Source organism: Poecilia formosa, unplaced genomic scaffold (assembly GCF_000485575.1).
Source record: "Poecilia formosa unplaced genomic scaffold, Poecilia_formosa-5.1.2 Scaffold317, whole genome shotgun sequence".
Taxonomy (NCBI): Eukaryota; Metazoa; Chordata; class Actinopteri; order Cyprinodontiformes; family Poeciliidae; genus Poecilia; species Poecilia formosa.
In genome coordinates, this window is record NW_006800256.1 from 115,187 (window position 1) to 142,030 (window position 26,844).

The 26,844-nt window shown below is 39.2% G+C and overlaps 1 protein-coding gene across 4 annotated transcripts in view; it reads right to left on the reverse strand.

Moving 5' to 3' along the window:
* Nucleotides 1-3,878: 3,878 nt before the first annotated feature.
* robo2 (roundabout, axon guidance receptor, homolog 2 (Drosophila)) overlaps nucleotides 3,879-26,844 on the reverse strand; it is a 545,602-nt gene continuing 522,636 nt past the window's right edge. For 3 of the 4 annotated variants that reach the window (XM_016661181.1, XM_016661179.1, XM_016661178.1), the window contains 8 exons: nucleotides 23,711-23,870; nucleotides 22,042-22,305; nucleotides 20,029-20,243; nucleotides 10,986-11,168; nucleotides 10,352-10,510; nucleotides 8,980-9,246; nucleotides 6,011-6,193; nucleotides 3,879-4,878 (listed from right to left, as the gene is read on the reverse strand). In XM_016661181.1, coding sequence (XP_016516667.1) covers nucleotides 4,877-4,878; nucleotides 6,011-6,193; nucleotides 8,980-9,246; nucleotides 10,352-10,510; nucleotides 10,986-11,168; nucleotides 20,029-20,243; nucleotides 22,042-22,305; nucleotides 23,711-23,870 — 1,433 coding nt within the window. In that variant the 3' untranslated portion in view covers nucleotides 3,879-4,876. The remainder of the gene's footprint in view (nucleotides 4,879-6,010; nucleotides 6,194-8,979; nucleotides 9,247-10,351; nucleotides 10,511-10,985; nucleotides 11,169-20,028; nucleotides 20,244-22,041; nucleotides 22,306-23,710; nucleotides 23,871-26,844) is intronic. The other variant, XM_016661180.1, reaches the window with a different exon arrangement.

Genomic DNA, 26,844 nt, shown 5'->3' on the forward strand with positions numbered 1-26,844 from the left:
GACTGACTCTCTTTTTCGGAGAAGAACATGCAAGTGAATACAGGAGGAGGTGTACAGAGAGGTGGAAAAAAAAAGAAAGGAGAACCGTACTGTAGAAATGGCATAGGATTTGGAGTGTTACCTCACCCCATGCTGTACAGGAAAGACTTCACCCAACAACTTTCACTTTTTGTCATTTTTAATCCGCTTTTATAGCAAAAAGGAAAGACACAGATAGGCTACAAAGAACCAACAATATTGAGAAAATGAATGGAAAGAGGTAAAGCACTTTGAAAAAGACATTTTCTCTTTTGTCTTGACGAGCAAATTGTGTTTTTACTCCCCATGTCGAAAAGTTACGACTCGAGAAGAGCAGTGCAGTGAACATGCAAGACGAAGAGCGACTTGGATGACAACTGACCGGCGTGTCACCGTGCTGAGAGCACAGTCTCCACATCACCTCTTAACGGCCTCGCTGCTCAGCTCCGACACGAAGGTTCACAAGGAACAAAGATAACAGTTAAAAAGAAAAAAAGAAAACACATTTTATATCTTACAAATCTTTATGCATATTTCACAATATACCTTTATTAGCATTTTAATAAATACAAAACGACACTGTGATTTAAAAGAAAATTGAGTATTAAAGACACGAAAATGCATTTAGACGTTTTTAGACGTTAGAAATATCAATTTCAAATTTGGTATGTTCTTTTACTGACATCTTGTCTTTAAGTTGGATGAACCAGCACATCGGGATCAAAGTCCACAGCAGAAAATTAAAAAGTAATGAAAATAACAAAAAAGGGGGTATAACATGTTGAAAGTTCCATCCCACTTTCAACATGGGATGGAAAGTGTTTATTAATAAAAAAGGAATGGAATAATCAAGTGGAGATGTGTATGGATATATACACATATATACACATACATAAACACCACCAGAATGCAAAATAACCTGAGATACTCTCTGCACCTCATTTCCAGAACACTGGCCACTGGGTGTATCCTTAAAAAAATAAAATAAAATAAAATACGACAATGGTGTTACGACAACAGTACAACAGCATTTTGATGGCCTTTAGTGTCCCCTGTTCCCCCACCCCCATTTTTTTTAATCAACATTAGCAGTACAAAAAAAGACAAAAACAAACAGTCATTGAACCACAAAAATCCTGAACATTACAATTGAAAAACATTGTTGTAAGCAGCGTCTTGGGAGTCCATAAAAGGCATACAAAGAAACAAGCTTAGCTTCCAAAAAGGACATTTGTTGGAAAAGATTCATATCTAAAAAAACCTGATGTTGTGAAGTCGAAAGCGGTAAATAATACGAGCGTGTTTTTGTGGCAGTCAGGTGGATAAGAAAGGGTTTTTGCTTCCCACTGTGGCTGTAGATATGAAGGCAGTGAAGGCAGCCACTGGCTAACATACAAGGCCTTTGCTTCGTCAACTCTAACCTAAAAATGTGCAGTGTGTAGTAATCACCATTAAAAAAAACAAAAAATAAAAGTTTCTGACAAGACTATGCTGATTGTACTTGTTTGGATGCTGGCCACTTTGCCCTTTTGTCATTTCTGACTTTAATAGGGGACTTTAAAGACAAATCAATTTTATCTAATCCATTTACAGTTCACTGAGTTTCCCTCCTGCATTATAAGCCTGGGGAGCCACCAGGCTTTACTTGCCTCCCCACCAGGTTAAGCGTAATTTATTTTAAATATTGTTTTTAAACACCAGTGACAGTGAAGACAGATTAATCTAGGTTTATAGTTGACACAATGAACTAGATGCGTCCCTGCACTTCCATTGGTGCATTGACCTCACTCTCAGTTTTAATACGTGTTGCCAGCATGGGCCAATGTATTAGGGTATACCAAGGTCTCAAAAAAAATTATTTCAAAAAATGAAAAGCTTCTGTGATTTAAAGTAGGTTTGGCAAAGTTTCCAGAGTGATCTAAGTTTTCTCCAGTTTTCTCTATTTTTTTCCCTACACACTGCCTGTAAAGAGATCTGCAACATTTTCCACAAGCTTAAATTGTGTTTTTTTTTTCTCCCCATTGGCAACCATCCTAAGTGAGTGCCTCTTATCTTAATAAGGTAACATTGTTGTAAAACAACTGTTCGTAAGTTAGGAGTAGGATTTAAGCAGGTGAATGGAGGGTAGCTAGCCAAACTGATAACTTGTTGAGTTTAGAGCAAAAATGTGATGAATTCTGTACTATAACATTCACCTTTAAACCCTGAACCTTATTTAACAAAATGCTAAATAATAAGAAGCTAAATATAACACCTTTGTCACCGATTCTGTTCATTACTTTCATGGACAGAATTTCTAGGCGCAGCCGAGGTGTTGAGGGGATCCGTTTTGGTGGCCTTAGGATCGCATCTCTGCTTTTTGCGGATGATGTGGTCCTGTTGGCTTCATCAGGTTGTGATCTGCAGCTCTCGCTGGAGCGGTTCACGGCCGAGTGTGAAGCGGCCAGGATGAGGATCAATGCCTCCAAATCTGAGGCCATGGTCTTGAGCCGGAAAAGGGTAGAGTGCCTTCTCCGGGTCAGGGGGGTCGTCCTGCCTCAAGTGGAGGAGTTTAAGTATCTGGGGATCTTGTTCACAAATGAGGGCAGATGGGAACGGAAGATCGACAGGCGGATTGGGGCAGGGTCTGCTGTCAAGCGGGCGCTGTACCAGTCCGTCGTGGTGAAGAGAGAGCTGAGTCAAAAAGCGAAGCTCTCGATTTACCAGTCGATTTACGTTCCCACCCTCATCTATGGTCATGAGCTTTGGGTCATGACCGAAAGAACGAGATAATGGATACAAGCGGCCAAAATGGGTTTCCTCCGCAGGGTGGCTGGGCTCTCCCTTAGAGATAGGGTAAGAAGCTCGGTCATTTGGGAGGGACTCAGAGTAGAGCCGTTGCTCCTCCATGTCGAGAGGAGCCAGTTGAGGTGGCTTGGGCATCTGGTAAGGATGCCTCCTGGACGCCTCCCTGGTGAGGTGTACCAGGCACGTCTCACCGGGAGGAGGCCCCGAGGAAGACCCAGGACTATGGAGGGACTATGTCTCTCAGCTGGCCTGGGAACGCCTTGGGGTTCCCCCGGAGGAGCTGGAATAAGTGGCTGGAGAAAGGGAAGTCTGGACCTCCCTTCTGAAGCTGCTGCTCCTGCGACCCGACCCCGGATAAGCGGAAGAAAATGGGTGGATGGATGGATGGATATAACATTAAGCTGTAATAATCAGCAGAATGTACTATTTTAGCAGCAGTAGGAAGACTTGTTGCTTTTAGCACACAATGTAGCTCTCTACATGATGTTATAGAGATTTTATTCTGATATAAATACCATAACACTGTGCTGTTTTCACTTCAGGTTATCGTAAAATGACTCTGGCCCATGTCTAAAATGAACTGGTTTTAACCTGGAATTAAGAACTAAGCTAGTTGGAAATTTTAATTCTCAAATAAATCAAACATGGAAATTGAGATTTTATTTTAATTTTTTTTTCTGCTCTTAATTTCTCAAAATTGTTAAGTAACAGGAGAATTAATTGACATGTTACAGGTACGTAGGGTTAAACTGTGTAGAAATTGACAAAGAGGCAAACTGCCCATTTGTTTTCACATCTGAGCCAACTTTCCCACATTAGCCACATTAATAACTCAGCTGTTCCCAGTAAACTAAATGCTTTCTTCATTGATACGATTGGTGATAACAGATTAAACGATTAAAATAAGTGCTAAAACAGCAAATGTAAAACAAAATCAGCTCGAATAAAATGTAAACAACATAATTTAGTTGTTGTTGAAGGAGGTTTAGATGGGTTTGTAACTTAATATGATAAAGAATAAAAACCCTATTTGTGCTATGATGTGATATCAGCATCCAGACAAAGTTCACCACTTGTTTTTTTTGTTTGTTTTTTGTAAGTTTGAGGCTGTACTATGTAGGAGCATGAGATCCACTTTGTAAAATGATTTAGGCACTAAATCATAAATTTAAAAGAAGGAGAACAATAAATTAATACCTAACCGAATCCATGAGTTGCCTACGTTTCAGATCCGTTCCTAGGCCTTGTAGCTCTGCCTCGCACCTTCAGGACTAGCGTCTGCCACTCAGTTCGTCTCTACTGTAGAAATGGATGCTGTCTGTGAGAAAAGCATGACTCTTTAATATCTCTCTGTACACTAGAATATAATCTTCTTCTCTTTACTTTACAGTACAGAAACTCCTCTTCACATATTCTTCCGGTTCTTCATGTCAGCAGGAGCTATGTTTTTGTGCTTATCACCAAAAATTGCAGTGCAAAAACAAACAATTAATAATATTAATAATAATGATAATATTAATAATAATTAATGGTAGCTATTAACAAACAATGGATTAAAAAAACAATTATTTTATGGCACAAAAGCCACTTAATTCACATATAGTACAAATAACCAGGTAAAACCCAACTGTTATTTTACATGGAAAAAAAAAACAAAAACAAAACAAAAAAAAAACAAATTAAACTCTATTGGGTTTGCATAGCAATGCAACAACATGACAAAGAAAATATTTACAGGAAACAAAATTCCCTTTTCCCGAAGGGTAGATACAACAAAAATCTTTCCCCCCCACCACATAGATGTTTCCTTTTTTTTTTTTTTCTTCCTTTTTTTAAACTTGCCTTTTTCTAACAAAAAGAAAATTACAGTAAGGTAGGTGGTGGAAAATATTTTCTTGAGGACAAAACCATTGTGAGATGTACAGTATGTTTGTGACTTTACATCACATGTACAGTTCTGTGAAACTGCTTCGTCACTGTGGCGCCCTTCGCTGCCGCGCACCTACCCTTCTGAGAACGCACAGGTAAGAGGAGAACGTTTATTGGCCCGGACAGGAGCCTAGGAGGGTCACTCTGTGGAGGAGATGAGCATGGAGGGAAACATGAAGACGCTTCAGAAAAACATCCAAGAAAATGTGGAAACAAATGCCTCAAAAGGCTTGTTACACATATTTGCAGAGCAAACACATTCATATTTGTTGAATGTTTCCATATTTTGGCAAGTTAAGACACAATCTACAAAGTTTAATAGATTTCACTTGTGTGTTATAAAGACGTGGTCAAATACATAGGTTGAACTACTTTTAAATAGCATACTAGAATATAAAGTTGTTAAATACAGAAGACGATGTCGATTGGGAATTGTGTCAAAGCAAGTTTGTGGATAAATTAATGCTGTAATTTGTTGCAGACTGCAATGCACGGGACTCTAAATCTCAGTTTTCCCATGTTCACACGCAAACATAAATACAGAGTTTTCTCAAATAACAAACAGTTATTTACATAAAAAATAACTGTTTGTAGTTATATTAAACTCAGTTTTCATGTGGATGAAAGGTTAAAACACATAAAAATGGATCCGTCTTCCCAGACACGACTATGTGTTGACTAGGCCTTAATCTCTGAAGGCAGCTGTTCAGCAAAAGTCAAAAAAAGTTTTTAAACAAATAGAGAACAGAGAACACATCTGGTAGCGGCATCAGCATGCTGTGGGGTTAATTTTGTTCAGCAGCAAAAAGGGAAGCAAGTGGATCAATGTGAAGTTTCATGAAACTATGCAGGCCAAACACTTTTGTTCCACTGTAATATTAACATTTTGTACATTTTTAAATTAACCAAATCTTTTTTATACATTTAACTTACACATATAACTACTATTTATGTTGAAATGTTGTCCTTACTGTACAGAATTTTATTTTTAACTCTGTTTTTGTGAGTCTACTTCCCTGTTGCCATGGAAATTTCCCTTTTGTGGGACAATTAAAAGATATTTCTATTATATTCCAAAAATGAGTGGCTGTACAGGAGTTTTAGAACTATTGCCATATACATTTAACACGTAGTGTCCAAGTCAGTAAAAAGGAAATGCATGGCAGCAAACACTGACTTTATGGTCATAACAAAGCATTTAGATTTTTGTTTGTTTTGTTTTCATTTTTGTGTAAAGTCATAAAAGAATGGTGCTAACATGGAAACAAGCCCTTACATAACTCTCCATGTCCATTGGCCCCCAGAAATTCGGCATGCTCCGTGGCGGTCCACTGTTGTGGCTGCCGCGGCCCGTCGGTCTTGCGTGGCCCTGTTGACCCCTTGGAGGACGCCGTCCCCGAGGAACTGTGGCCCCCGGGGGAGGGGAAGGATGGCTTGCTATACGGGACACACCCATCCTCTGGAAAACAAAATGCAGACATTTCAGGTGGACAGTTTTACAGAAAAATTACAGAAAAAAAAGTATTGAATGTCTCAATATTTTGTTCTCTGTAAATATATTTCTAATAAAACTAATGACAGAAAGGATGACTGTAACAACCCCCAGCAATCCACATATTTAAATATAATGAAAAAAAATGTGTCCATGGCTTGTTTTACATGTAATGAAGGGGAGTGAAAACATGAACATGAAGTCAGGAGTTCAGGATCCAGTTGGCTGACAGGAGACATTTTGAAGTTTTCTAATGCTTTTTCACTTCACATCAAACTAGTCAGTAATTAATTCCTTGTATGGTTTTACTTTATCACAGACACATTACAGTAGTCTAGAATGCATCTAGAATTGAACTGAATTGTGTTGCTCATGGTAAAGTTAGTCAGTTCTGACTTGTTCTTATTTTACACTTTAGTTCATCGTTTTTTAGTCTAGGTGTTGCATGTTTGAGCAATTGTTCCCTCTGGCTTTGGATGCTGGTCTTACTTTTTTCTTTATATATATATATATATACATATTTGCACATAACAGGAGTTATGTGTAACAATGGCAGCACATTATTTCTTTTACAACTGGGAGCAGATGATTAGCATGTAGAAAGCTCAAATAAAACCTGAACTATGACTCTAAATCCCAGAGGAGATTTGTGGGAGAAGGAGGAAGTTCAAACAATCTTCCATCCATCTTGATCTTGAGATTTAAATTTAAAATGGAGCAAATGAAGTGGATTAGCAGAGCTTGGTATCCTGGTAATGCTACTGTGAAATATCTCTGTCTGGAAATTCAGATGTTGGTCTGTCATGACTGTCAACAGTCTTCAGTCAGAGGCCTTAATAGATTCGTTGCAAAACTGACTGCTACAGTAGATATCTTCCTGCCCAGAGCATCACCATCCACAACAATCACCTTAAGATATTTAGATGATACGAGTTAAAAGATTTAATGTCCCTTTGGGATAAATGAAGCATTTTTTAAACTGAACTGAATTAATTTATAGACAAATGTAACATTTTTGTAAGTGTGGACAAATGAATTAGCAAAATATCAACACAGGAAAACACTGATGTGGTCGATACTTTCCCTCAAACTGGAAATGTTTGACAGCTACATGACGTAGGGCAAAAGAAAAAAAAAGCCCTCCATCGGAACGTGACATCTGCAGAGCGGCAGTGCCAGCAAGCAATGCCTGGCCGTGCTACAGGGATGACCCTCGACCTCTCCTTCCAGTCACCAGATTTATCATGGGGAACAACAATAGAGGGTCCACTGGTTGGAACTCCCACCCTCAGCAGTCTCTGTCATCACGTGAAATCTCATCAAACTTCTTCCCACTGTTCTGCTAATGACTGTAATCGAGCCCGCCCTGACCTCCAAGGATTCTCCTGAACATCAGTCAGGACCCTTGCTGACTGTGGCCCCCGTTGTTGTCTTACACCTATCAGTTAAAAAAAAAAATCCCTGGCACCAGCAGGACCGGGCAGCGCAGCATGCACAGACAGCGCTAACGATCACACACACACACACACAGACACACACACACACACACACACAAATGCACAGATGGGGCGCAGAGCGGCGGCCATTACGGTTCATCTATCGGCTGCTACGCCCTGCTACGTCACTTGGAGCGGAGCGGGCCGTCACTGGCAACAGTTTCAGGGGCAACGGGGAGTGGGGGGGGTAAAGAGAGGGGAGGCGGGAGAGAATCCTGGATAATCCTGGAAAGCAGATAAAGTGGCAGACGGCGCAATCTGCTCGCTCAGTCTCGAAGCGGCGTGGAAGCTCGATTTAACACAGGAACTACGAGAACAAACACCCTGTAATTGACGCACAGCTGCGCCCACTGTCTTTGTTCTTTTGTTGATTTCACTGGAACATACCCTTGGTACTCTTTCTAAATTCCAGAATCATATGAGGTAAATAGAAGATGTATTTTTTATTTTTTCTAATATGTGGATATCCAATTGTTAAAATTTCAGTCCACGATAGGGAACTACTTTAGCTCTTAAAACTCAAATTGTTAATTTTATCTTCACCTAGCAATATTGCTGACCGATGTGGCTTAAAAAGAAAATTTCGTACTTTTTCCTACCAGATCCGATTTACATTTTATTCTGCTCTCTTCCTTTTTTGTAAAAAGAAATGACAGAAAACATTTTCAAAAGGTATTATTTCAATCATCCCTATCCTGGGCTGTAAGAAGGAGAATAAGGGTGAGGCAAAGAGAATTTTTGTCTAATTACGAAACCTGGTCATAATATCAGTAAAAAAAAGGCACAATGTTAGCAGAAATTGCAAGAAAACAAGTGTATTATTATTATTATTATTATTATTATTATTATTATTTTTTAAAAGCTTGGCTATTAGTACATTAGCAGTTGTACGTGTGTATTCTTGTAATGATATGATTTTATTTTCATTTTTAAGAAAAAAAACATATCCAAGCCTGGCCCTAGTATTCTATTAAAGAGTTTACCCAAATTCAATGTCCAGTTAAAAAGAAGCTGTAAAACAAGATGGCGGCCATGGACGTGGGCGTAAAAAATGAAATATTCAAAACCAAAAATTTGATTGATAAAATCAGTTTATAGGCCAGCCTTATCTAACAAGAGAATACCTGAACTTGCTTACAGGTATTCTGTTTGACACTGAAGCGCTGCACCTTTAAACATCATAACTTCACAAGTTCACTTTATGTTACTGTTAAAAGTTGCCGTTGAGTTTGGAGATGGTCTTGGTTTCCTCTGTACCTGATTTGTGGCACCTGCGGGTATCGTCAGTCCGGTCCATGGAGCCCAGTCGGTCCTGGGCCTGGCGGTGATGTTCCAGAGAGGTTCGCATCTGTCTGTCAATGGAGCTCTTCATGTCGTCTGGCCCACAGAGCGGCCCTGACATGGGCGTGCGCTCCAGAGACGAAGCCTTCCTGTCCGTGGGTGGTGCCATGCTGTTTACACTGTGGGTCCCCTGAATGCGACCCTGGATCTGACAGGGAGGAGGTTCAGGGGGGGGAGGTAGGTCTTTGTAAAGAAAAACCACATGGTGAATCAGATTAACTAAGACGTGTATCAAATTGGGATTTTATGAGACAAACCAAGACAAGCAGTTCATAATTTTTATTTGAAAGAAGGATGTACAAATGCAAAAACTCTATAAGTGACAGAAAACTAAGATTGGACATCATCCTGTCAGCGTTATACTGTGGAGAATATTTTCAGAGTTGATGGAAAGATGTATGGAGCTAAACACTTAAGTAAAATCATGAAAGTACAGATCTAGATACGGTTGGGAATCTGTGAAAAGACTAAAAGACTGGCATTAATGCTCTCTGTCCAAAATAACTGAAAGTGAATAATGAATAACTTCACTCAGAAAAATTAGCAAATACTTCAGCATTTAGATGAGAATAGCTGGTGTAGACATACGCCAAAAGAATTGGAGCTGTAACGGAAGTGAAAAATGGTTTTAAAATTGTTAATCCGGGGGGAGGGGGGGGGAGAACCATTTGTAGTCACCCCCGGGGGGCGGGGGGTGACTACAAATGGATGCTATACTTTTCAGATTTTTTTTTCTATAAAATATAAAAATTGCTGCTACTCTGTATTCACTTATGAATAAAATTCTAATATAACCAATAGTGGGCACAGTTCTACTAATGTGCTGATAGCTAAAAGTGCATTAGCATTAGTGAATGCAAAAATTCACAAATACAAATTTTTTGAGAGTGTCTTCAGGTTCTCCTTGTGATACATGGTGAGTATCGACATGGCTGAATTTAGCGATTTAGCGTTGGCTAAGTAACATGTTAGTATAGCGCTTTAGGATTAGCTTCTGCTACGTAATGTGTTGCTATTGAACTTTAGCATTAGCAAAACTAATGTTTATTGTTAGTGGTGCAGGGCAGCAAAGCTAAATTTTTAGCTAGCAGTGCCTGCTACTGAATATAAAATATTGATGTTATTCAAGGGATATGAATATCTTTGTATGGAATATTGTGAACAATGCAAGAGCTGAACAGTAATTTATATGACGAGTAGGATCTTAAATGTTTTAAAATGTTATAAATGTTTTTAGAAAACATTTTACTGAACCAACTGGATTATATTTGCACCGTGTTGGCCTCACCGTCTGCACCAGCGTCTCTCCGGTGAGGTGTTGTGCCTTGACTTCGTGGTTTGCGGGTGGGCCTGGTGGCCCTCTGGTGGCCCAAGCTGTGTGTGCCGACTGTGCTGCCATCTGTTGAAAATGGACTGCTGGGACGGGGCCTGTGGGACAAGCCTTTACCTGCAAACCAAGAAATCAGTCAATCCAAATTTATACTCATAGTGCATTAAAAAAAAAAAAAACAGATTCCATTAACCAAAAGGCCGCCTGGTTAATAAAGCCCTGAGGAGCTGCCACCCAGAGAGCAGAGATGGAAGTGATACCATTAAAGACACATGGCATCAACTCAGTTTGGGAAAACTGTTTGAAGAAAACAGCTTTCATTCATTCACAAGTGAAGGATTTAGAGCGAGAGAACAAAAAGTGTAAAAGCTTGCATATTTAACTGGTCTCCCGTGTTTTACTTATACAACCCATGGAAGAAAAAAGGAGAATCAAGAAGAGGGCCATGCACAGTCTTTGTGCAGATTCCAAAAAAAGCAGAAAGGCCAAGAAAACATGAAGGCAGAAACCATCAGCCAGCTGATGACAGAGGGAATTATTAGAGGAGAGCAACTCCACTGCAGCAGTGGGTATCCAGTTTCCACAAACCAACCTCTCTTGCTGAGGCTGGTTCCCTCAAGGCGGTAGCCTGCCTTGTCTGCAGCAGCCACAAGGGCCTGGGCAAAGCTGCAGTGGGTAAAGATGGAGCCATCGGAAGAACTGCCCAGACTGGATCTATGGCTGGAAAAATTACGCTCATCCTCCGAGGCCGAGCCCCACCCATTCACCATGGACCCTGTGGAACACCACAGCTTTCAGTGAGAGTGTTCTGGGAGTTCATCATACAATAAGGCAGTCTTGTCCTGGATCTTAAGACTGTTTGAATTCTTGGTTCTTGTGGATCATAGTTTTGGTATTCTGGTTCCTGTCTCTTTTTTATCTTGAGATTTTCTGATTTCTTCAATTATGCTCCAATTAGTAATTGTGGTTTTTTTATTCCCTCTCCATCTAAATCAATCAACCAGATACTTGTTCTATTAAGCACCCCTGCTCAATATTTATATTACCCAGCTTCATTCATTCTTTGTCAGTTCCTTCTGTTCTAATTTCTAGATTTAGGACATTGCTAAGTGAATTTCAGTTTTTGTCATTTAAGCCTTTCATTGTACATAAAGTCTGTCTTCTGCTCTTCTTCATTTGGTTCACTGTTCCAGATACCGACAGGAAAAAGTGAGCAGACATTAATAATATCAATATCATGTCGGTATCAGTATCAGAACAAGACTAAGATAAGATCATAAGATCGATTCTTTAGTTTCAGATTCCCTCTTGACATTTTAGCTTATTTTTGTATCTTAGTGTCTCAACTGTACCTTAAACAAGATTTTATTACAATTTGCTCTCAAATGGAAATTATTTATGATTTGTTTATTTCAGAAAATTGAACTCAAATAATGTTAATATGCTATAAAAGTATTTTGTAAATATCTATAAACTTTGTCCAAATTCTGTCCCTCTGTTCGAACAATATGTTTAAAAGAAAGAAAACAAGAAAACATGTAAACAATAACAAGTTTGATGACACATTAAACTTAAATAAAAAGTATCTCTATCAGTATCGATATGGGCGATACGGTCTCTGTATTTAATTGTTACTGAATCAATACCAAAATATGCAGTATCACATATTTTGGTGATACTAACAGTAAAGGTGTCAGTATCACACCTCTACCGACAGGCACTGGGCGGTTTTTGGTTTCACAATATTCCAATATTTTAAAAAGTTAAATTAAAAAAAACATCATACAATTTCAGAAAGGCAATATTTTAGATTAAAAATATTAAAAGACAATATAAACTTTATTCCCAATAGGTTATGGAGTCAGTTTTGCATACAATTTGGCACCTGTCATCATTTTATAAAGTATTTTTAAATGTTTCTGTGAAAACTGTGGATGTTATGTTCTGTGTTTTCTGTGTAGTTATTTTTGAGGTTTTCTGTGTTTAGTCCTGTTCCTGTCCGGTCTTCCCTATTGATTGCTTCCCAGGTGTGTCTCATTCCCTGATTACCCTCCCTGCATATTTAAGTCCACCTGTTGTCTTTGTCTCTTGTTGAGTCCTTGTCTAATGTTGTACAGGGTGTTGTATGTCGTTTGTCAGTAAGCCGTCACAGTTGAACTGGGAAGTTCTGTGTCAGCATTAGCTCGTTGTGTCAGTCTTTGTTGTATTCAGTTGCTACTGGTGCTGAGCCTCTGTGTTTCCGCTCTGCCGTGCTGCCTGAGACCTGGACTGTTTTGAGCTATTCTCTTCATTAAATTAATCATCTTCATCTCAAGCTGGGTCCCTGCGTTCATTCTCACCACCACCAACCACACCCCATGACAGTGGAACCTTTATTTTTTACTGTAGATTCCCATTCTGTCACATTCATATGTCTGGTGTGTGCTCAGCTGCTATAACTTTTACAGATATAACATCTGACAGGCTGAACACCTGTGCTGTAATTCTATGTACATAGAGACACATAATGCTACTGAGTGATCTTAGAAAAATAATATTTAAATCACTACACTTAAATCACTTTGTTTCTGCCGCAGGCCATTTCTGTTCTTGTAAGAGAAAAAATGTTGTGAAGTCATTTTGTTCTGGCCTGCCCTCTTTCAACTATTACAAACACATACCTACAAAACACACACAACCACACGCACACGCGCACACACAAAGGAATGCACACAGTGAAGCAGCAGGACTGTCATCAACTGATTGTGAACTTCTTTTGATAAAGAACAATACGAGCACCTGTGTGGAGCTTCACAAGCACCCCAGGTGATGTCTCACTGAACGCTGTATTGAAAGAAACACCTGGTGGTAAGAGCAGAGTTTCATCCTGCTGCTTAAAAATGCAGAGCCACCCATGGTTAAGCAGCGGGAATATTTTAAGAATCAGCATATAAAAATTCATTTTTTAATTCCTGAATGTACTTTAAAGGGTAAATATATTTTGCAGCTACAAAAACTAAAAATATTAAAACTATGAAATTTTGTTTTGCATCAATTCAGTTTTCAGATAAGACAATGAATTTTAAAAGGCACTTTTTAAAAAAATAAATAAATAAATAAAATGAGTATTTGGAGTTAGACACTTTAAAATAGGAAGCATTTTCATGTATAGATACTGACATGAAGTTTGTAGCTTCATGTCTTTATCGCTAGCGCTGCTTTTGTTTTGCTGACAAAACACCTTTTGTAAAGGGAATGTGTCAAATGGATAAACAGAGAACATAAACACTTTTACTACAAAAATTGTCTGAACAGAAAATGTTGGTGGGCTCTAGTGTGATGCAAGATGCATCACACTAGAGCATCACACTATTATTGTCTTTATTGTCTTTGTCTTCATAAACAAGCCTTCGGTCACTAGGTGGCAGCAGTGTTCAAATGAATCAACAGGCTGCCTGTTCAAACCAGTAGAAGAAGTAGCTTGTACAGGCACACTGGTGTACAGAGCTAATGGTGGAGGATACAAGTGCGGGAAAAAATGGAAGCATAGGCTTAGTAACACAAGTATGACGGAGTATTAGAGCCAGACCAAGAGAAATTTTAACTGTGAAACTTTTTGTGTTGTCTTGGCCAGGAATCCCTTGAAGAAGAGGTTTTTAATTTCAATTGGCTTTCATCCTGGTAAAATGAAGGTTAAATAAAACAAAACCAACCCAAAGCTAAGGGATGAAGACACAACACAGTTCACACCACAACACAGTTCACACCACAGCTACAGTCAACAGTTGAAGCAGGGAGTCTGTAGCCAGACCATTAAGGCGTCTATGGAGGCTGTGGGCAACACAACCTGATTAGCATTAATCCAGTACAAAACTTTTGATGGTTTAAAGCAGATCCCATGATATCAATAACCGCTCGGTTCAAATAATTCCCTTGTGTGTTCAGGCATCATAATTAACCCCACAAAAACTAAACAAACATGGATTTAATCAGTACTTGGCAAAAAGTTTTACATCTAGTCAAACCGGGTCAAAAAGAAACACAGGGAAGATGCATATACACTGTCCAACTCATGACCGCTGGATTATACGCACCCTACTGTATTTCTTTGTGCCTTGATTTTTTTTTCCCCCATACATATAAAAAGCTGGGCCAGCAACTTTAAATATAAAAGTATCTGTCTGCCAATAAAAATATGGCACTTTGGCGAGCAGAAACATGGAGAACAGTCGGCTAATGTGACAGCTTTCAGTGGAAATGGTTTGGCAGACTTTGCCTGAGTGGCACGAACCCAAAGAGCTCAGCTCACACACTCCCATCTCTTTCCTCACACACCGCAACGCCACGGAACAGGCTGGTTTAACAGAGAACCGGGATGGTTCGAGGGTAAAGGCGGCCGAGGCAGCAAATGGGACGATTGTTGGACCAATTAAAAGGTCAGTCTGCTGCCACCTCACAAGAGTGGCAGCAGATGAACGCAGAAGCGAACGCGACTCGCACAGCAATCCAATGCCTCTTGCTCCCCTGGATTGTACTACCCTTTGAAATAACATGCAACACTTCTGAAATTGGGCAGAAAATTATGACTGTGGTTTATGGATCCAGACACGCTGGGGAAATCCCCCCTCAAAGTTTTCCAACTTCCCCCTCCGTCTGCAGGCCTCCTTTGTTTAAAAAGAGACGGCTGCTACTTTGCTAAATGTGACTTTGGGGAATTGCACTTTCGGCAGCAAAAGTTGCAACAGCTTTCCACTTTGATTGCAGGAAAATTCACTCAGAATTATTGGAAGACTTCTGCACAGGCTCGCAAAAGGTTGTGCCTCTACTAACATGACCCATTCCTCTTTTTTTTGTGCAGCCGTGACTGAAATCGGAGGGAGTAACAGCTTCGAGTACTCTGTCTATCCTCTCTCTATTTTCTTTGAATTTCTTTCTTAAGAGTTTTTTTCTCTAAGAAAGAAAGACAGAAATTCCACTGGGGCCAATCCTCCCACAAAGAATAGAGAGGATAATGAAGTATTGGCAGTGCCAGCCAAAGGACTGAGGCTTCCAAGTCCTCCAGCTCAGCTAAGGGAGCACTGCCTCAGCAAATCACATCACAGAGCAACTTTTGAGCCACACTTACATCCACTCTCTACAGAAGAAAACCTCTTCTAGTCTCTGAAACATCAGGCCAATCAAACTGTGATCATTCCAGTTTAATTAGATTGGAGTTCCATTACGCTTACTCTTTACTCTTTGATGTAGGTAATCTACACGGCTCTGTCAAATTGCCACTATGTCGCAATGGAACGAATTGCGACATAAGTAATTTTAGAGGGTTATACCTTGTGATAGTATATATATATATATATATATATATATATATATATATATATATATATATATATATATATATATATATATATATATATATATATATATATATATTAGCTCAGCTGTGCTAGTAGGGTTTTCCTGACTTAGCATTCTTTATCTAAAGGAGGCAAATAGTCATTTGAAGAGAGGCAATTTAAAGTATCAAAATCTCCCTTGCCAAATGTATCAGTCAAGAGAAGGGTACCAAAAAAAGCTGAAGGAGGATACAATTTCTCTGCATCTCATTCATGCATACATTAAAGTCAATATAACACTGGCTTCACCTGAAGAAAAGTGAGATTTTGGATCTGCTCAGTTCATAAAGAAACTGACTGTTTGGATATTTATATCATGTTTTATAACATAATGCTATTCCCTCTTCAAACACAAACTGCTCTTACAGTGGTGGTTTGACTCTTTTTATGCACATTTGAGGATGTTTATGCATGTTTCCTTGAATCTCCCACGGCAACCATTCGAGGGTGCCTAAACTACCAGGTTGTTATAGTTTTAAATTCACATATCACATTAGATGGAAAAGGTCACAAGAATTGTAACGGACTTGCATGATATTTTTCCCCCCGCATTTAGTCACCGTTAATGTTTCAAACTACAACTTTTACTATCTGTCATTTTATCATATCAAAAATGAGAGCAATGGGCCAAAATGTCCTCTCTTTCTCTCCCTAAAAAAAAAAAAGAAAAAAGTCAGCCGGCTCCTTACACGCTCCATGCACCGACGGAGAAAGGCCAGTAAACACTGGATGGTTTGGAGGCAGTAAAACTCCGGCCGCGTCCCTCCTGCCTCTAAAACTGATTTATGACGACGGAAACCGTAATCTGCATGTCGTTAAGAGGGAAAATGATTCCCTCTGATGAGCAACCGTCTCTACCTGCGGTCTGGTGAAGGGACGCTGCTCCTCGCGGGGATTTATGGAAGAGTAATCGCCCACAACAGTCTCCCCAGTTTTACAGCTCTTACATTACACGACCTGTACAAAAACCAAGTAATACCTTTTATCTCACTGGCTTAAGAAAGAAATGCTTCTGCAATACCCAAAACAACTTGAGGACTTAAATTGATCAGCTAAAGACAGGCTCTATGAGCTCAGAGCACGGTAAAAACACATCGCCTGAGCAGAAACACTGCTTGAGGAAAAAAGAAAAGAGAAAGAAAGGAAAAAAAACCCTGAGGAGATGGAAGATATTTTCCAAAGCTTCAGTGAGGACACTTGATTTACTAGCCTTTGGTGTAACATTATGAAAACAGAACTATTTCCATATTACTGAAACAATGTCAGCTCTATCAAGCAACACCTGACAGGAGCCTCGCTCCTGCCCTCCCTCGCTCGCTGAGCATCAAAACGGCGGCCGCAATAAATCTCGGCGGTGTTCTCCTATCTGTCCTCTCTCCTTTCTGCTCACCCTGGAGCCGGGACCGATGGGCTCAGAAGCACACGAGTGGAGAGATAAGGAGAAATATCGCTGTCTTCATAGCAGTACAGAGGAGAAAAATGCTGCACATTTGAGCACAATCACTGCAGCAGCATATGTCAAAACAAATGCGCTGTTCCATCATCCCTTGGAAAGTCACGTTTTAGCATTTAGGCCCGCTATTTCTGCTATTGCCATTTTAACACATTTAAATTGATCACTGTGGAATCAACTTTGAGTTTATTTATGTGAGAGGGACACGCAAGAAAATAAGCTTTAAAGCTGCAGTATGTGACTTTTATTAACAGATTTATTTGTTAAATCTGTTGCGGTGTTGTGATCGGAAATCATGAGACAGATATTGTGTGAAAAAATGTAGCCTACTTCCTGTGGTCCTTCTGCTATCTGCAGAAATGCACCCCGCCTGGTCAGAAGCAACCAATCACAGCCAGAAGGAGGGTCTTATTGTTGTCAGTAATGCTTGTGTACACGCTCTTTACTGTGCTAAAGGTGGAGAAACAACTTAACAATACAGGAAATCTGTTTATCCTCCATCATCCGTGGCCATTCACTGTAGACCGCTTAGCTGGAGCAAAGGGGAGGATGTGAACAGTGTGTGCACAAGAGTGGTTAACAGTGCTAATACCCTTCTGTGCGCTGCTCACACCTTCCCCTTTGCTCTTCTATGCTACAGCTGCAGTGAATGCTAAAGGTAGTTAGCATGACCACTGATGACAGCAGATAAACAGTTTTCCTGTAGCATTAAGTTGTTTCTCCACCATTTGCACACTGACAGCACTAAGACCCTCCTCCTGGCTCTGATTGGTTAGTTCTGACCAAGTTTTTAACATTTACCATTTCAGCTTTTAATCTCTATCCCATTTAAAAATGCTGGGATATCCATGTATTAGCCTTTGAACATTTCAAAGCTAATATATGGAGGCTGCTGTTTGAGTAATGCTGTTTTAGCCAAAATATAACGCAAGTTCAAGTTATATATATATCTCTATCAGTAATGTGCGGTGAGGTTCACAGCTGGTGAGGAACCGACTTAATTATAATCGGATTTGCAAATCTAGACCCCCTGCATGTTATTGTTTACTTAAGGAAATTTCGAGCATGCCTACAAAGCTGGAGGGCAAAAAGACTATTCTTTAACATGTGTTGCTTAGCCGCGCAGCCGCTGCAGAATAATTCGATTATCTCAATCAAACTTATACATGTAGATATTATTAATTTCGTGCTGTGCTTAACAGCAAAGGGAGAAACCCTTAAAGTACAACTCAAAACCACGTCTTTCTCACTCTCTGTATCAGCGCAGCTACTGTATGGCTAGCTAGCTGTTACTGTCTCTTACTCTGCAGTTGTGGAATCACAATGTCTGGGTTCATGAGCGCCCCCAGCGATGAGGCACGAGAACTGCCTGCCTTACTTCGAATCTGTTCTCTGTCGTTTATGATCGCTCCTCAGCACACAAAACACGTTACACACAGTTGGTGACAAAAAACTCACCAACTGTGTGACATAAGCTAAATTATGGAAAATCAGTTCATACATTAAATGTTTTTAACCATTTTATTGGCGACGTACAGACAGGAGGAGCATGCTCTCATAGAATGGGAACCAGTGCAGTTAACGAGAGGTTGCGCAATCCCAGGTGAGGCTCAGCTCACTGCTGCCTCACCGGCTTGCTTCTGAGCATTTGAATGGGACAATGCGAAAATTCAGCGATTTTGAAGAAAAGAATAATCAGATTTGGTTAAATGAAATGAAAAATAGGTACTTTATAGTACAAACCACAGGGTGAAAATATCTTTATAAATGATTTAATTATTATATATTATTTTTCCATTCTCCCCTGACCCTGCACATCACTGATATATATATAACATTTATAATGTTTTTATAATGCATTCCCATATGCCCTGCTTCGTAATCCACCATGCTGTTAACCATAACAGCATTTTCCGTCATTTCACCCAATCCATGCATGAAGTTTTACAGCAGATGCTGTATAAGTTGGTCTCAGTGTAAAAATGTAATTTGAATCCAGAAGAATTGCCCTTTTAATAATAAATGTAACTGAAATGGTGCTATTTGTTTCTCATCATTCTAGTTTCATTACAATGAAAGTTGTGCAATATGTGTAAAAGCAGCACATAAAGATGCATATAAACTGATCATTTCATTTTGTTTCCTTCCAGTTTGTTTATTAGCTCCATTGAGCTCTTTAGCGGCCCCTTATAGTGGAACTGTGCTTTCCGTCAGTGGAAGATAGTGACCTTCTATCTGAACCCAGCCAGCAGACCAGAACCTGGCTCTGCAGTGATGTGTCCTTCATCCACCTCTCCCCCTCAATCCAACCCCGGCAGAGGGCTGTAAAAGTTTTCACTGAATTGTAAAAAATGGTAATGCTGCCACTGGTCTGGAATCAAATATGCTGCACGTGAAATTTATTTGAAATCTCATTGGGAAGATACGGGTGGCACTGGCTCTGGACTCGGGTGCCAGTTAAATCGCGTCCATTACCCCCTACCCTTCCCCATCTTCCTCTTTCCTGTCACATCACATCCCCTCTCACTATCCTCTTTAAAATTCATGGACTTTCTTATCTCTATTTTAGAAATAATAATTGTAATTCCCAACAGTCTGCCAGAAGTGCTTAAAAATTGGACAGGGCTACACCAGTAAGCAAATTCATGTAAAAAAAAAAAAAAAAAAACAAAAAGACCCCAAAAATGTGCAGAAGACCAACAGCAGGACTGTAGAACAAGTTGTAATGACATTAAAAAGCAAAAATATTCTTCCTAATTAATAATGTGGGTCCAATCAAAAACAGTATTTTTTGATGGTAACCAACCTACCTGTTATAGAGCTGTCCAAGTTGTCCATGCTAGACCCTGGTGTGTGCTCGATACCACGGGGATGTCTGGCTCCGTAGCCCTCATCCTCGTCCTCATCCTCCTCTTCGTCCTCCTCGTCTTGCAGGTCAGTCTCCAGGTCGGAAACCATTGTGCTCGACACATAGCCCACTGGCGGAGCTGGTGCCAGGGGAGGACGAGAGCCTCCCTGCATGTGCCTGGGAAGGGAAACTTCATAGACTAGGTGAATATAGCGGAGTACAAAAATTCTGCGATTCTGGTGCTAAAAGCAAGACGTAAAGTTATTGTTCGAGGCTTGCCTCACATCAATGGTTGAACAACTTTAAACAAATCCGCTAATTCCAAAGGTCAGCTTGCATGCTAGTTAACACAATGACCTGGTGGTTGCATGCATGGATGATACGAAGGCATCCTTCTCGGGGGCCTGTCAACACATGGCTGTCACCTTAGTGGCTGACAGCCGCGTTTGTTAGAGGGAGTGCAAAGTGTTTGACGCAGTTTGCAGTGGGAATTGGTTGTAATTACTGGCCCTCTGGGGTTGTCAGAGATGCTCTCTAACCAACATAGTCATTACTGGGTAACATGACATCTTCTTCCTGACAAGGCATCCCTGATTCCCCCACCCCCCACATCACAGCCCGCTTCACGATTATGAATGAATGCCAGTCTCTGGTTATCTCGGCGTCGATGACAGAATGAAGCATGGCCTTCATCTGACTTGCATGAGCACAACAATGGAATCCAGAATGTATGTGTGTAGAGGAAGTAAACTACCATGGGCATGAAATTGTGTCTGTTGGAGTAAGCAAAATGTAGTTGTTGCTTAGAGTGGTAGCATGGGCCTATTAAAGTTGAATGATTAATTGGTTTGTATCCATGACACAGAGTTCATGTGTGGAAAAACAGCTGAAAGTTAAAACTTGCAAAAACAAGCAATCAGAATCTGTGTGACGCATTTTGAAAGTAAATTACCTGTTTCAACTGCCAAAAAAATACCACATGGTTACCTAAATACATTCACTAGCCAGATAGCTAGCTAACTGTGATCCTGTGTAGCCAGACTGCTAGCTGAAAATGAAGACAAATACTTTTTTCCCTCCAAAATAGAGCTAAATCATAATACTCAAACTTATTTTCAGATAAGTTACATCTGAATGAGTTATCTAAAAAGCTAGCAAAGTGGCTATAATGTTAGGTAGTTGCATCGAGGACTTTTTCCTTCCTAAAACAAAATGTAACTAACATTTTCAAATATTAAAACATTTTGTTTTTAGATAAATCATCCTCAATTTATCAATAAATTATCTAAAGTAGGTTATATCTTGATAACTTAGCCAGCTAGCCAACTAGCTAGCTAGGCAAAGTGATTTGCAGGCTAATATAAAAAGTACTTCATAATATTTCTTACATTTTTTACTTCAAATGACTAAGACCATCTTGTAATCTTTTTAGGTGAGCTTGGATCATTGTTGTTAAAACATAAAGTTTAGAATGCAAAATAATAATAAATCAATCAGTGTTACATAGACATTAACATAAAAGCTTTGCAATCAGGTTATTATAGGTTCTTGTAACATTTTGTTGTTAGCCACTAGAAATAAAATACAATTTCTTGCATCATTTTTTGGTAAATCTGTGAAACAACATTCCAAATATAAAAACAGATACTTTCTATGGCCTATTTGCTTGGATTTTTTTCTTATTTCTTAAGAGAAATGCTATTCGCCTCATTTCAACCCACCTCTTCTTTTGTCCCACAGACAGCCACTTTAACCAATTTAGAAAAACAAACAAAAAAAAAAAAAACAAAACAGAAAAAATCGCTGTACAGTATCTGTCAAGGTCAGGTATATGAATGGTACTGAAAATTAGTAAAAAAAAAAAAAATCCAAAAGACCCAGCAGGTCCAAAGAGTGAATCTGGAATACCCTTAGAAGGTCTAGAAAACATAACATCAATTCAGCACAGTATATAGGTCAGTGCATGCAAATGTACCATGTCTGTTTAGCCATGTCCAGTTGGTATGCTCTGGTCAGCTCATCCAGATGGGCCTGGAGCATGGGCTGCATCTCATCCCGGGGAGATGGGGTGAGGGTGGCTGTGGACTGCTGTCCAAAAGAGACGGCAGCCGGTGAGGAGGCCACTCCTCGGATGGGTGGCGTGGGAACCCTTTCCTCCTCTTCTTCCAGCTCATCTTCCATGCCTTGATGAAGGTACGTCTGCACAGGCATGGGTGGGCCCCAGGTGTCATTCTCATACCTGAGGTAAGAACGGAAATCACCCAGCCAAGAGATTTGTATTTTACAAAAATTAATCCACAGAAAGCATTTTCTGATTACAAGAGAACAATCTCTGCACAAACATGAACCTCTGTGACCTTGTCCAACTTAAGAAGGGGTTTGTTATACGACTGGTTTGAGTAAAATTATAGTGCTTGTCAGGCTTCATTTCCTCATAGCTGTGCTTACACGTGATAAAATAATACAAGCCATAAAGAAAAATGTTCATTAAAGAAATTTGTCGGCGCACACGCCATAGGACATAACGGATTTAATCTGCTGCCATTAAAAGCAGCCTCAGATTTACAGTGGAGGAGACTCTTCATTTGCCAGATAGCCTATTAAATCAGATGACTCCCAGATTGGAAATGGAGGTTAGAGGAGGCAGCACCTCATGCACCAAAAAGAGGGACACTCTGAACCAGCTAAATTAGCTTCTGTTAGTATAAAGTGAAATCTGTTTGAGGTGCTTGGATACACTTGAACCAATTTAAATGTCTAAAAGCGACAGCTTCCTTCAGCTGTCTGTCTTACACTCTAAATATGCACCGTGCAGTACTGTCATCATGTTGCAGAGATCTGTTTCAATTTCAGCAAGGTATTGTCAGGAGACATTATGCAAACAATTGCTGTACATTCTACACCCTTGATCCCGATAAACATGCTATTCAGAACATGAGCACATCAACAGATGCTCAGAACCTCCTAGAGGTCTGTTTAACAAAATACCCTTCATGTTATGTTTAGTCCTGGGTTTTCTGTTTTCAATTCTCCAACATTGATGGGAAGATAAGAAACAGTGCAACTGCAACTTAAAACATAATTGCTGAAGTGTATGGATATGCAACAATGTTTTACAGAAACAAAAAAAGGTAAAATGGCAACATGCTTATAAAACATGGGGGTATAAATTAATAAGAAGCCATATGCTTTGTTGTTAAAAGCTCTATTTTTCTAACTCTATGCTCAATTGCTTGCTATTTATTTTTCTGTATTTTAGTATCTTACATTAAAATTTGCAAGGAAACTTAGAATTTTTGTTTCTGCAAAGTGCCTTGAGATTACATTTATTATGAATCGGCGATTTATAAATAAACTGAATTGAGGCATTTTGTTGAACAAAGAAACAATTTGACTGCTTATAAAAAGAATAAAAGGCACTGAAAAACTAAGCAACTACATGGAGCAATGAAATTAAAATGGTCGCTAATTAGGATACACTAAAATAAGCTGCAGTAATTGGTCATTATTCACGATGCATACACTTAAACACTTGGTTTTGATGTGAAACTTACACTAAAAACATGTTTTTGTGTTATTTTTTCTTTTTTTTGGTCAACTGAAAACACATTTGCTGTATCTACCGCCGCTGTTCGCACGCTTACCCTCCTCCGTCATGGTGCTCATTGGGATACAGGTCCATCTCTGTGCCGGGTAGAGGGTGAATCGGGGGAGGGGGCAGGGGAACATTGGCCCAGTTGGAGCCATTAGCTTTGGGAGGTTTAGATCCAGCCTTGGTTTTCTTCTTCTTTCCTCCTTTTCCACCTGCACGAAGGAGACCATTCATTTAACCGACATAGTCACTGAAAATTACATTTTATTAGAAAATCTATTGAAACGTGACAAATAGGTGGGGGAGGCAATGTAAATAACAGTAAATGCTGTTGTGTGACAAATGTGCATTCTAAAAAAAAAAAAAAAAACTCAATTTGGTGCAAACATGCTGCTTAGATTACAAATCCATTTGCACTCACTTTCAGCATACCGCTGGAAAGTCATACACAATTTCAAACACAAGATTTCAATGGGCTCTCCGCCCGTCTCTGCTTACACAGAAAACCTCAAGGCCGCCTGATGAAGGATGAAAAGCATGCTCCTATTGATTGATTGGCTGAAAAGCCTCAAATCTCCATAGAAACAGAAGAGAACGGCAGTTAATGCGGCAAAGGCAGACCTTTGTGCTCCACCCATCCCTCAGTGTCCCCTTTAACACCAGGCTTTGGGTCCCCACAATGAAATATCTCACTTCACGGCATCATTATAATGAATGGCTTGTGTAGTGTCAGTGTGTCCCTAATGGAATTCACTGAGAGTCTATTACTACTTTCATTTCTTTTATTACACCGGAGAGCTGCTAACCCCATCTATTTCCACTCATAACCCTCCAACACCAAATTCTCCACTGTCACATCCATCTTTATAAATCTGCCAGCCAGGTCAATACCAAGTTTTATATGATTTGGTCACATCGCAAGCAATGCTTTTATTTTCTTTGGAAGATATTTGACTTTAATCTTGGATCCGGTTTTAGGTTCATATATGTACAGCAAAAAAAAGATTCCAAAAGGCTAAACTATACCAGGGTTGTTTATTTCTTGTTACTATTATAGCATGTTACAGTTTTTGAAAATTTTTCTGTGCTCGGATTTTATATATCTCATTTAACAGATTCAATCAATCAGTTACACTACTTCTTTTTAAAACAGCTTTACCTTGGTTATTTTCTATGCATGTAAGTTGTATTAGTACTTATTGTGTCTTTGTTTCCTGTTATGGTAATTTTGTTTTTAATTTGAAGCCCTGTTGAAGAATTTCTGTTATTTTTGATTCTGTCTATTTATCTCACTCTTTTCTTTAATAAATAGAATCTCATAACAAATTTGAGGTCCTTGATTTTTATGTGAAAAATTGCGATATTAAAGTATTTAAAATGTGAAAATATTGATAACTATCACATTTTTCAGACTGAAAAAATGATTAATTTCAATATATTTTTTAACCTAGTTAAAGTTACACACATAAAAACTAGTTACACCAAAAGCGTCATTGTATATCGCAGTGGCTGATTACAGTAAATGTTTTTCACAGGCATCAACTAGGAAATTTAACAAGACTCTCTTTTACAAGTTACGTCTGTTTTTGTCTTTTTGTTACACAAAAAAAAGTTAAATAAAAAAAAATAATCTAAGCTAACCACAACAAATATAAAAAGCAGTTTTCAAACAATGATTTCATGTTTAAAAAGGTTAAAATTTCTTATTAGAAACTTCTTTGCAGATTCATTTTTAACTCAGGTCCTGTACAAATGGAGACAAGTGCTGTATTGTTTTGTAAATGGTTAAAAGAATGTCAGGATCCGGCACCACATAATGTAATGGGTATGCCGGGCCTATCGGTGGTGCTGTCGCACACCCGCAGAAAGATACAAAAACCACATCACAAAGCCAATCATGGTGCCACAGGACACCATGTTTCGAATGATTCAATGATTGAGATCATTGTTTAGAAAAAGCTGAATCTCGCATGGCCACACGGAAACATGAAACCAGAATTCTGAAAGTTATTCACTCTTGAAGCCAGTTTCAAAAATATTTCAAAAAATCATTTCCGGTCTCCCAATTTGCTGAATCAGTGACAAAGAAAAAATTTCTAGATCTAAGTTATCTCTATGCAGATGGGGTCTTAATCTGAAGAACTTTGACTAGGCCACACTGAAACTTCTAACTTTTTTTTTTTTTTGTAATTCTGCGATGGACTTGTTGCTTGATTTGGATCATTTTCTTGCTGCAGAACCCATATATGGCGATAGCTGGATATCCTTCTCCAGGATTTTCTGGTGGAAAGAAGAATTTAAGGTCATCAAGGTTCTGAGATGCTCTGAAGCAGCAAAGCAGCCTCACACCTTTACATTACCAGCAAATTTGCCTGCTGATGTCACCATGGACTAAATTTGGAGTAAATTTGTGAAGGTTGGTCCTTCTGCATGTTGACTCCATTTTTTTTTTTTTTTTGGTAATTTCTCTCACTCTGGTTGACTGGAACCTTAAGGCCTTAGAAATGACATTGACCCTGACATTGGGTCTGTTCTTAAATTTCTGTTTTGATTCTACAGGTCAAGCTGTAATCAGGACCGGGTGAGGCCAGTGAACTTGAACTTACCTTTGCTCATTCTTTAACAAAGATGATTAATTCCCCCCCCCCCCCGAGCCTCTGGTCTGCTATTGTAATTAGTTAAAATGATACTAAAAATTTGATGCAAGAAATAAATTTAAAAAAATCTGTAAATGTAAAATACTTTAATTTTATGTACTGGATTTTCAGTCGCAATATTATTTAGGCTCATCTCAAATTGAACACAACATTCAACTTCTGTAACTTGGTTCTCCAAGACAAGTCAATAGAAAATTGTACATTTTATTTCTTTAATGCTGGGGAAATTCTAGGGAAAGATTGTGAGGGATGACCTGAAAAAAGGAAGAACCTGAACTGTTTGGTTCACTTGTTTCAGCTGAGGACATGTTAAGTGTTCAGCTCAGTGCAAGATGGGGGAAAAGTCTGTAAAGAGGAACAGTGAGGCTGCCAGGCCCAAAGTTAGGAGGTCCAACAGTAGCAGCACCGCTCCAGCCTGCTGACTGGAATAATTTGAGATTGTAAAACAAAAAACAAAAAAGAAAAAAAGAAAATTGCTGTACAAGTTTTATTATTTGATACAAGCATTGACAGTAGATGAAACTGACAG